This window comes from Geotrypetes seraphini, chromosome 3 (genome assembly GCF_902459505.1).
Source record: "Geotrypetes seraphini chromosome 3, aGeoSer1.1, whole genome shotgun sequence".
NCBI classification, from domain to species: Eukaryota; Metazoa; Chordata; class Amphibia; order Gymnophiona; family Dermophiidae; genus Geotrypetes; species Geotrypetes seraphini.
Genome location: NC_047086.1, coordinates 111,629,966 through 111,642,662, shown reverse-complemented (window position 1 = coordinate 111,642,662; position 12,697 = coordinate 111,629,966). Strand labels below are relative to the sequence as shown.

The following is a 12,697-nucleotide window of genomic DNA, read 5'->3' as shown; positions in this document are numbered from 1 at the left end:
GAAACAGAGATGATGGCAGCAGAGAGGAGCTTGAGGCCATTTAATCTGCTAAGAATTTGTTTCCTATTGCAGTTCCATAGGTCATACTGATTTCTTCAGTTTCCTCTAAATTCCTCACAATAAGGGATCTTCTGTGCTTAAATTCTGTGATTGTTTTTGCCTCTATCTCCTTTACTGGAAGGTTCTTTCATAACTCACTACTTTTTTCTGCAAATAAATAGTTTTCTGCTGTTACCCCCTTGAAACCTGATGCATTGGCCTGTTCTAGAATATTCATTCTAGAATGAAAATGATTTCTTTCCTATTGATGCATTCTTTATACTTCTGAGGTATTTGCAAGTCTCTCATATCCCCTGTCTCTTCTCCAGGGTATGCATATTTAGAGAGCAATTTTATAACTATGCGGATGCATAAATAGCTGGGATAATATTCAAAGGCACTTATGCATTGAGCAATGCATATATCCCTTATTTTCTGAAAATATTTAGATAATATAAGGCCATTTAAATTGGGCTGGGTTTGGAAGTGGGAAAAGGCAGACTTAAAAACTATCTGGATAGTAATGACATTCAGCTGCTAAATGGATAATTTATACATTTAATTTAAATCTGCTGAATACTATTCATATCCTATACAGATACAGCCAAATGGTACCTAAAACTTAGGCATCTAAGCACAGTAATATAACAGAATCACACTTTGCATCCCTAAGTGGCTTTTGGCATCGCTAGGTGTCCTACCTTTAGGCACACCATATTTATTTCAGGGTTTTCTTCACCTAAATACCTGTGCCTAAGTCAAAAACAGGCCCCTACCTGCAAAGCACGCCTACGATGCACTCCTAAGCATACCCACTTCAAGAAAGGCACTTTGGACTATTATCCAATTAAGTCCAATCAGTATCAATTACGAGACACTAATTGCCAATTATCAGCGCCGATTAATCCTGTTACTCAAGTTAGGCGCTTATATCTGCTAGGCATATCGATGTAGGCACATAACTTTAGGTGGACTTTATAGAATCTGGCCCATATTAAATTTATGGGTTACATTAAATGCTACAGTAAGCATTCAGCTTAAGCTGGTCATTGCACCAAAACGAAAATTGGCTCTAGTATATGCTTCCTTTTCTTTGTGCTGGTACTGATGAACTGTCAAAAAAGAAATACGTGTGTGCATGCATTACACCTTCTCTTTGGAATGCATAAATTTCATGACTTATTGACATGCATGTGTGTGTGTTTAATGAACATAAGAACATAAGATTTGCCGCTGCTGGGTCAGACCAGTGGTCCATCGTGCCCAGCAGTCCGCTCACACGGTGGCCCTTAGGTCAAAGACCAGTGCCCTATTTGAGTCTAGCCTTACCTGCGTATGTTCTGTTCCAGCAGAAACTTATCCAACCTTTTCTTGAATCCCTGAAGGGTGCTTTCCCCTATAACAGCCTCTGGAAGAGCATTCCAGATTTCTACCACTCTCTGGGTGAAGAAGAACTTCCTTACGTTTGTACGGAATCTATTCCCTTTTAACTTTAGCGAGTGTCCTCTTGTTCTCTTCACCTTGGAGATGGTGAACAATCTCTCTTTCTCTACTAAGTCAATTCCCTTCAATATCTTGAATGTTTCGATCATATCCCCTCTCAGTCTCCTCTCTTCAAGGGAGAAGAGGCCAAGTTTCTCTAGCCTCTCATTGTCCGGCAACTCCTCCAGTCCCTTAACCATTTTTGTCGCTTTCTCTGGACCCTTTCGAGTAGTACTATGTCCGTTTCATGTACAGCGACCAGTGTTGGATGCAGTATTCCAGGTGCAGGCGCACCATGGACCAGTACAGTGGCATGGTAACCTTTTCAGATCTGTTTATGATCCCCTTCTTAATCATTCCTAGCATTCTGTTTGCCCTTTTCGCCGCCACCACGCATTGCACAGACGATTTCATTGACTTGTCTACAAGTACTCCCAAGCCTCTTTCCTGGGGGCTCTCTCTGAGTATAGCACAGGACATCCTGTATTCGTGCATATGATTTTTGTTACCAATATGTATCACTTTGCAATTATTCACGTTGAATCTCATTTGCCATTTCATAGCCCATTCCTCGAGTGTGTTTATGTCTCGTTGTATTCTTTGCAATCCTTCTGTGTCCTCACTACTCTGAATAGCATTGCATCGTCCGCAAATTTAATCATCTGACTCGTTGCGCCAATTTCTAGGTCGTTTATAAATATGTTGAAGAGCACAGGCCCGAGCACCGAACCCTGCGGCACTCCACTTGTGATGCTTTCCAGTCCGAGTACTGTCCATTTATCCCCACTCTCTGTTTCCTATCCGCCAACCAATTTTTCATCCACGTGAGTATATCACCCTCGATTCCATGGCTTGCAATTTTTCAAAGTAGACGTTCATGCGGGACCTTGTCGAATGCCTTCTGAAAATCTAGATATAAAATGTCAATTGGGTCACCCTTGTCTAACTGCCTATTTACTCCCTCAAAGAAGTGCAGTAAGTTTGTCAAGCAAGATCTTCCTTTGCTGAAGCCGTGCTGGCTGGTCATATAAAAATTATCCTGGACCCATTTCATTCTCCAGGAAGGCTTAAAATATGTTTAGGGCTAGATTCACTAAGCAAAGCGATCGTATGCCGTTTGGTTTGCGAGCCCTTTGTGACCCGATTTCCCTCCGACCCAATTCACTAACCTGTGTCCCGATCATCCTCCGATTCGCGAATGCAAATGAGGGGGAATGGCATTCAAATGCAGACAGGAAGCGATTCACTAAAATAAAAAAAGCAACACTGACTGGGCTAGCCGATCCAAAATAAGAGACTGCTGAGGTCCTTTCTGACTGCCCTGCCATCTGCCGCCCTGCTTCTCTGCCCCGATCTGCTCTCTGCCTCGTTTCAGCCCTGATCTCCCGCCTGCCCCGATCTGCTTTCGGCCCCGTCTCAGCCCTGATCTTCTGCCCTTCCCCACACTGTGAGCTTGTGGTTTTAACCTGCAGGTTTAAAGCGGGTTAAAACCACGGGCTTGCTAGGCTGTTTAAAAGTAAAAGTTTTTTTTTAAAATGTTGCGGCTCTTAGATGCATGCGCAGACCATCTACAGATGATCTGCATATGCGTCAGGATTGCATACTAGCTATTCGTGTGGTCGGAGTGAGGCATTCCTCTGATCGCCCTCATTTGAATTTTTTTTGTTTTGTGGATTGGTTGGGCCTGTACGGATCGGCCACAGATCGGGCACGCAAAGCAGGTAAGTGAATCTAGCCCTTAGTGTTTTGGGTCTTGCCAGATAGTTGTGACTTGGGCTGATCACTGTTGAAAACAGACTACTGGGCTTGGTGGACCTGTCTGTCCTCTTATGTTCTTGTCAGTCTAAGAAACATGCGTGTCTATAGGATGCATGCAATATGGTCTGGATTCTGTAATTGGCTTTTAAAAGTAGGATTACCGGATTTCCTCATTAAAAATCTGGTCCTGCCCCTTTCTGCCCCACCCCCACATGAACCTCATCTCTTCCCCGAACTCGGGGCCGCATCTGGAGGGCCTCTGTGCATGCTTGTGATGTCATTATGTCAAAGCCGAGCATGCTCAGAGGCCCTCCAATCGCTCCAACCCTGAGCTCGGGGCCTTCCAAAGCCTGAACAAACTGCTGGAATTTGGAAATCCGTCCAGGCACCCGGTCAGTCCTATAAAAACAGGACATGTCTGGGTTTTCCAGACATCTGATAACCCTATTTAAAAGGTAGGCCCAGGAGGAGCCTATGTGGGGGATGAAGGATGTTGGCAACCCAAGGAGGGAACACGTTTTCCCATTTTTATCAGTTTTCAGCAGGTTTAAGCCCAGCACTCAAAAGTTAGGTGCAGGATCTGTGCAAAATGCTATTTTAAAGGTGCACACCCTTTAAAGAATAGCACTTAGTGTTGAATTTTTTCGGTGCCCAAGTTTCAGGACTGTTATTGAATTCCCTCCTAAATGGATTTTAAAGCTCACCCTTGCTCTACCCCAAATTCAGCTCCTTCTTATTTGGATTATATCAGACCATTTATTAGTATTTTCACCACTACTCTTATCCATATAAGAAATAAAAATACATACATTGCAAAGATGTACAATTACCATCTGCCAACGAATATATGACTTTATTTGAATATTATATAACCACCAAAAAAGATATTCATATAACAAACCAAGACCAGAGATTCTATAGATAGGGCTTCCAAATTAGTACGGAGAAAAGACCTCGGTGTTTCCCAGGGATTACTATCAGCTGTGAAAACTCTATGACAATTATGCAGTTGTCACTGAAAAATACATCCTCGGTCCAGAAAAACTCCATTTAAATTTAAATAATCAGTGTATCATAAACTCATTTAAATAGTTTTTTTTTTTTAAATGTTTTTTTTAAAATAAAAATAGGAAACCAACACTTATCTTATTTGAAACACTGTGTCCTGTGGTGTTGGAAAAATCTCCACAGTTTCTGAGACTAATCTCCCAGTGCTGTTTTAATTGCAACGCACAGGAAAAGAACATAGAATTCCCTACAGGCCCTGTTTCGCATTATAGTTGCATCAGGGGAATTTCTCAGCCAAGCTATCAAGATGCATACAGGAATTACCTCTTCCTCCTTCTTTCCCCTGAGGTCCCTCTGAATAGTGCCAAGAGATTACTGAAGTTGTGTTTTTGCTATTCCACTGTCTAACTTTAGGCGTCTTAGTTAGGTGCTCAGCACTGGAAATCCTTGCTGCTAGCCTAACTTCAGATTCCTGTGTCTGCCTCTTGCCCCAACCTCTTTTCTGGTACCTCAATTTAGGTACTTTGTGAATTATAGCTTCTAAATTTAGGAACTGAGCCCAGAATTAGTCAGATTTGGTGATTATTTGAATCATAGTTTGAATTTCTAAAAAAGATTTAATATACTAATAGATTAAAAAACTATAGAACAGCTGGATTATAGAGTCTGGTTAACAACTGTTCTTATTGTTTCTGCAATTTTCTAGGGGTTCTTTATCTTGGTATTTGGAACTCTTATGGACAAACAGGTATGGATGTTTTTAAATGTGTTTTCAAAACAGTTTGTTGCAAGTTACATAGCGCTTATTGTGAAGGAAGGCCAAAACGCCAAAACACCACCACACTATCAGGCCAGCATAAAAGCTGTCCTAACTTTAGTCACAAAGCTAACATTGAATATTGGCCAGTACTTAGATAACTTATGGGTTGTGGCATCTGCTTTCCTGGTGATCTCTTCCCTCCTGCAATCCAAACCCCCCTAATCCTGCCTCTGATGTCAAAAAGGACTGACTGAGCCCTATCACTGCCACTATAGAACCCATGGGCCTAACTTGTGAAGTTCTGGTGGGCTATTGAGGTCTTAAGCGCCCACACAGTCCTGCCCATCATGGCTCCTTTTACAAAATGGCTGCCTTGACTCTAGAGGCAGTCTCATGGTGTTTGCTAGTGGAGGAGAGAGCTCCTGCATCCTTTTTGCTGGTCCCAGAGGCTGAATATTGATTGGATCCACATAAGCTCTGGTGACCAGCTCACTAGGAATTATCATTGGATATTCAGTCTCAGTGCCCAGACTTGGCTCTGCTATGAATATCCAGAACTAATTCTGCCCTCTAGCAGTCAGCATTACAAAAATAAAAAAATAAATAAAAATTGACTGCTATTGGTTGAATATCAGCTGATTAGATTTTTCATCAGATTTTTCTGAACAATCATCAGATGAATTTCTTTAATACAACCAAAAACGGCCACCACATAGTGTAAGATGCCGCCTTCCCTCTAAATCAGTGGTTCTCGACCAGTGTGTCGGAATGTTACTAAGAGCAGAGAGATGTGTCGCCATAAATTTGACAAACAAGTCCTTGCTTTACTTAACAACCATGTGTGCCTGCAGACTGGGGAGAGCAGAGAGTCGGGTACTTTAAATCTGCATAACTGGTCCCTCTTTCTGTTTTCACCATTACCCATAGTTTCACTACTACTTATCATTTCTATAGCGGTGTACCTCAGGGCTCTGTCCTGGAACCTCTTCTTTTCTCCATCTATACTTCTTCCCTTGGTGCTCTAATCTCTTCTCACCACTTCTAGTAGCACCTTTATGCTGATGACTTGCAAATCTACTTCCTTACACCTGAAATTTCTACAGGAATCCAGGCACGAGCCTCAGCCTGCCTTTTGACATTGCTACCTGGATGTCTCACTGCCATCTAAAACATAGCCAAGGCTGAACTCTTTATCTTTCCTCCTAAACCCGCCTCTCCTCTTCCTCTTTTTTCTGTTTCAGTGGATAATACTCGCATCCTTCCTGCCTCATCAGCTCGCAACCTCGAGGTCATCTTTGACTCATCCCTAGACAGCTAAAACCTGTATCTTTCTCAACAACGTTGCTAAAATCCAGCCTTTCCTTTCTGAGCACACTGCCGAGACCCTCATCCACGCTCGCCTGGACTACTGCAACTTGCTTCTCACAGGTCTTCTGCTAATCCACCTCTCTTCCCTTCAATCTGTTCAGAATTCTGCTGCACACCTCATATTCTGCTAGGGTCGTTGTGCCCACATTACCCCTCTCCTCCAGTCACTTCATTGGATTTCTGTCAGTTTCCGCATACAGTTCGAACTCCTTATTGACCTACAAGTATATTCACTCTGCAGCTCTTCGGTATCTCTCCTATCTTATCTGTCCCTATACTTTATCCCGGGAACTCCATTCATTGGGAAAGTCTCTCTTATCTTCACCTTTCTCCTCTACTGCCGATTCCCAATTCCATTCCTTCTACTTTGCTGTGTCGTATGCCTGGAACAAACTGCCTCAAAACCCACTTTTTGAAGCTGCTTGTAAGTTCTAACTACACCCCACTTGTAAAGTACCCATATCTATTTGTCATTCCCTCTATAGTTCTCTACCATATCCACTTCAACATTCCCTTTGTAATTCCCTATGTACCTGAACAACATGTATAGATTCACACTTTTTGTCCTGTTTGTCTTTCAAGCAGGTACTGTCTCTTGCGTGTTCAGTGTTGCGCGCATCTGGTAGCACTATAGAAATAATAAATAGTAGTAGCACAACTGGACATTTGTAGTGCTGTACATTAAATAATCCAGGCACAGTCCCTGATTAGTAAAGCTTACAATCTAATCATCTGCTGTTTCTCATTCAGCAGTCACCATCACTATGTATTTTAAGAACATTAGAATAGCCTTACTGTATCAGATCATTGGTCTATCTAGCCCAGTATCCTGTCTTCACGGTGGTCAATCCAGGTCACTAGTACCTGGCAGAAACTCAACTAGTAGCAACATTCTATGCTACCAATCCAGGGCAAACAGTGGCTTCCACAATGTCTGTCTCAATAACAGACTATGGGCTTTTCCTCGAGGAAATTGTACAAACCTTTTTGTAACCAGCTATGCTATCCGCTCTTACCACAACCTCTGGCAATGTGTTCCAGAGCTTAACTATTCTCCAAGTGACAAAAATATTTCTTCCTATTGGTTTTAAAAGTATTTCCCTGTAACTTTGAGAGTCTGTAATTTTTGACAGAGTAAGAAATCCATCCGCTTGTACCCGTTCTATACCACTCAGGATTTTGTAGACTTCAATCATATCTCCCCTCAGCCGTCTCTTTACCAAGCTGAAGAGCCTTAACTTTTTAGTCTTTCCTCATACAAGAGAAGTTCCATCCCCTTTATCATCTTGGTCGCACTTTGAACCATTTCTAGTTCCACTATATCTTTCTTGAGATAAGGTGACCAGAATTGAATGCAATACTTGAGGTGAGGTTGCCCCATGGAGCAATACAAAGGCATTATAACATTCTAAGTCTTATTAACCAGCCTTTTAAAAAATAATTCCTAGCATCTTGTTTTCTTTTTTAGCTGCCACCACACCTTGGGCAGAATGTTTCATCATATTGTCTAGAATGACACTCAGATCTTTTTCTTGGGTGCTAACCTCCAAGGTGGACCCTAGAATCTGGTAACTATAGTTTGGGTTATTTTTTTCTGATGTGAATCACTTTGCTGATGTCCACATTAAATTTTATCTGCCATTTGGACGCCCAGTCTTCCAATTTCCTAACAATTGCCTGCAATTTTTCACAATCTGCATGCGTTTTAACAACTTTGAACAGTTCAGTATCATCTGCAAATTTAATCACTTCACTTGTCATTCCAATTTCCAGATCATTTATAAATAAGTTAAATAGCACTGATCCCAGTAGCAATCCACTATTCACCATCCTCCATTGAGAAAAATGTTCATTTCACCCTACCCTTTGTTTTCTATCTGATAACCAATTTCTAATCCATATCTGAACATTGTCTCCTATCCCATGACTTTAATTTTCTCAGGAGCCTCTCATGAGAAACTTTATCAAATGCTTTCTGAAAATCTAGATACACTACATCAACCAACTCACCTTTATCGACATGTTTATTCACACCTTCAAAGAAGTCAAGCAAATTGGTGAGGCAAGATCTCCCTTGGCTGAATCCATGCTGACTCCATCCCATTAAATCATGTTTGTCTACATCAGGGGTAGGGAACTCCAGTCCTTGAGAGCCGTATTTCAGTTGGGTTTTCAGGATTTCCCCAATGAATATATATGAGATCTATTTGCATGCACTGGTTTCAATGCATATTCATTGGGGAAATCCTGAAAACCCGACTGGAATACGGCTCTCGAGGACCGGAGATCACTACCCCTGGTCTACATGTTCCTTAATTTTATTTTTTATAATTGTTTCCACTATTGTTACTGACACTGAGGTCAGTCTTACTGGTCTGTAATTTCCCAGATCTCCTCTGGAACTCTTTTAAAAAATCAGCGTAACATTGGCCACCCTCCAATCTTCAGGTACTGAGCAGAGTTTTGGTTCTACCCTGCTCATAGGTACACTGAAATGATGATAATTGTACAAATATTTCCAGTAAAATATTGTTTATTTAAAATTTAACAGACATCCTGTTTCAAGGCATTTATTTGTACAATGGAGGAACAAGTTAGAGAGTGTAAATACAACTTCTCTGACTTAACACCCTCAAAATTCTGTTCTGCTAGGTTCACTTAAAATATACCTAATACATGACGACATTTTACTGCCTGCATATAATTGGTCAAGAATACTTGATACCATATAAGGCGCTTGCATGCATATTGGGGGAGTGTCTGTCCCCCTCACATAAGAATTCCTAAAAGTTACATTTTAATACTAGCTTATCTGATAAAGAAAGATACAGAAGAAACCAAGAAAAGATATTACAATATACTTACAGAGGAAAAATTATCCAACACACAGCTTTAAATCATTTCTTCTTAACAAACTGCTGCTCCCATGTTACTGAGTCACTTAAGAGCATACACTGAAAATCCTGTGTCTCAGTGAAAGAGAAGGGGCATGGCCAATCCACTCCCACAAACCCTACGTTTTCCTATATGAATCCTCCAGTACAATTTTTAGAGGTAATTATATTTCAATCTAAACCCTTGAATATGAAATTCCTACATTAATAGTTTACTAAAATTTAATTCATTGTATATGCATTTTGTATATCCAATTAGCATTTCTAACTTTGCCCTGCAAAAAAAAAGGAGAAGAAACCCCTTCCCCTGGAATGTAATCTCTGTAGTAAGAAGAAAAGTCCATCCCTATAGCAACCAGGTCAAAAACCAAACCTTATCTGCTACAGGTCTTTGGAGACCAGACTGGGCACACATTGAAATAATGAAACTTCATAAAACTAAGCTACAGCCTGGTGTATCTGCTCTGCTCTTCAACAGAGCTTATATATTAATTCTAGTGACCTGAGAGAAGGCCTACTCCTGTTTCCAGTGACCTCAGCACAAAACACATATTTAGGTCAATATATTATCCCATATTTGTCTTATCTGGTTTGTGTTCTGGCTTATCCAATTGTAATTTTATATAGCCATTCATAAACCCTTCTCCTCTGCCCTTGATTTAGGTCCTTATCTTATAAATCAAACCCTGACTAGTAAATCCAGAGCAATGGGAGGAAAATATAATGGCTATTTTATTTGTCATGCTTGTCCATTCCACCACACATCCGTCCAATTTTAATAGGCTGCCACGCCCAGGTTCAAAAGGGCCACATCAGTACCACGATTTTAATGGCAGGTTACAGATCACTAACAGCAGGTCAGCAATTTCATGTTTGAGTTCTTTTAGTACCCTGGGATGTATCCCATCCAGTCCAGGTAATTTATCACTTTTTAACTTGCCAATATGGCTTAGTATATCTTTCAGTTCCACTGAGATTTCTTTCAGTTCCTCTGTATCATCACCCATGAAAACCATTTCTGATTCAGGTAGATTTCTTACATCTTCTTCCAAAAGACTGAAACAAAGAATTCATATAGTCTCTTCGCTCTGGTCTTTTATTTTTTTGCCCTGCTCTGGTCTTATCCTCCCTTTTCAGCAAAAATAAATGATATGTATGGGATTGATATTTTGTTCAGCCATATGAACATTGTCAAAAAGAAAGTTTGAGACTGCTCTGCTGTAAATCCTGTGTTTTTCTACTTTGGTTTTTTTTTTTAATTATTATTTATTTATAATTATACAATCTAATTTTACAAGAATAATTCTTGTTCCATTAAATACAGGGAAGAAAAAATAACAAAGCAAAAATTAAACTCTTACAATACATCATATTGATTAACCCCTTCTTAGACCACTATAATAGGGGGTGATCAAGCATAAATTTAGAGAGAAATTTAAAGGTATAAGTTAAACCAAAAAAGGCATAATGTATCAAGCACCCATTACTACCAATATCCCTCAATCCTTGATGATCTTCTTAACATCTAGAAATTCCTTCAGATGGTTAGGAGAGAAAAAAGCGTATTTAACACCCAAGTACCTAACCAAGCATTTGCAGGGGTATGCCAAAAGAAACGTTGCTCCCAGATTTATAGTCTGTTGTCGCATAGAAAGAAATTCTTTCCTTCGTTCTTGTGTAGTCTTAGCAACATCAGGGTATATCCATATTTTCCGTCCCCCAAATAATTTTTGGGAATTTTTGAAGAACAATTTCATAATCATATTCACATCTTGCCCCAAAACAAATGATACTAATAACGTTGCTCTATCCGTCTCAGATGTTATTGTTTGTTCAAGTAAAGCCATCACATTTGCAAAATCTATCACATTTGTCTTTCCAACCTTTTCTTTTCCAATCCCATTTCCAATCTCATTTTCATCTTCTTCTCTTCCAGGCATCTTTTTATTTGGTAAATAATAAATTTTATTAATTGGAGGAATACAGTTTGAAGAAATTTCCAAATTTTCAATGAAGTATCTTTTCAATAAATCAATAGGTAACACACCTGGAATTTGAGGAAAATTTAAGAAGCGGAGGTTCAAACGCCTATTAAAGTTTTCAAATTGTTCTAGTTTCTTATGAATGGTAGAACTATCTTTAATTGAAGCCAATTTAAATTGTTGTAAATGTTGAATATCCACCTGCATCTGCTTGGCTTGGCCTGTATATTCTAGTCTCATAGTTTCAACTGTCCCAGTCAATAATTCCAATTTTTCAGTTAATTTTGTTACCTCTTCAGTTGATTTTTCAATTTTTCTTTCCATCCGCTGAAGCAAGAGCCAGATGCTATTCATAGAGACCTCCGTCGGAGAGGAAAGAGATTCCCCTTTCTCAGTTGTTTCCATCAGTTGTCCCACCGTCGACGCTGTGCCCTCGTTGGGAGACCCCCACGTCTCCACTTCCAGGAGCGTGTGACTCTTGCCGCAGCGTTTCAGCGGTTGCCGGGCACAGAGGTGTCATGGGAGCCGGAGGAGATAATGATATTTCTGTGCTCGAAAGGGCTAGTGACTCCCTCCTATCACCACCCAACGCCGAGCTCTCCACTCTGGCAAATGTGAGCACCGGAGGAGCCGCGAGGAAACGGTCCATCGTCTGCTGAATCAGGGTGGACGTCAGGGCCGAAGAGGAATAAGCCCTGAGCACCCCTTTCCTCTTAGAATGAGGCATTGGATCAGAGGTATTTGAATAAGGAAATGCAGGCTAGGAGAATATTAACTACGTCTCTCGCAGCTTCTCTACATCGCCGCCATCTTGAACCACCCCCAGTTTACTCTCTACTTTGTTTTATTTATTTAACAAATCTACATTTTAATTCCAAGATAATCCTGGAATTTAGGAATCAGACTGTCATAAATAATGTTTTGCAAGGTTTATATTAAATAAGAAGGAGATAAACTTTTATATAATTATTCAAGTCCACAATAATGATGACAAGAAAACAAAAGATACTAATATTAAAAAAAATAAATTGTTAAAACAAGGTGGGAAAGTGGATTCAACTAGGCGAGGCCTCTTCAACCTGGACAGTACTTCTCTGATCAGCAGTTACTATCTTGTTATTTACAGACATTATTAATTGTGAAGGTTCAGTAAAACCATAAGATTCATTTTGATATCTGATCATGCATGTACATGAAAATTTCAACAGAAATGAAGTGCTCATTGCTATGAGGCTTTTATATAACTTTTGCAACATCCGGAAATATATTGACCTTCAGAGCACAAAAATTGGGATTTCTATGTCTAAAGTCTTAATAACCTCTCTATTATAATCCAGAGTCATAGTTACTAAGAGGGAGGAAAGAAAAGCACACTGTCTTGTGAAATAGGAGAGATTATCCATCCT

The 12,697-nt window shown here is 40.2% G+C and overlaps 1 protein-coding gene across 5 annotated transcripts in view; it reads left to right on the top strand.

The window, feature by feature from the left end:
• The window catches only part of LOC117357052 (adhesion G protein-coupled receptor F4-like), a 79,888-nt gene that overhangs the window by 49,595 nt on the left and 17,596 nt on the right, over positions 1-12,697 (top strand). For 4 of the 5 annotated variants that reach the window (XM_033937217.1, XM_033937214.1, XM_033937216.1 and 1 more), the window contains one exon: positions 4,994-5,035. The exons of the other annotated variant lie outside the window; for it this stretch is intronic. In XM_033937217.1, coding sequence (XP_033793108.1) covers positions 4,994-5,035 — 42 coding nt within the window. The remainder of the gene's footprint in view (positions 1-4,993; positions 5,036-12,697) is intronic. 5 annotated transcript variants of the gene reach the window in all.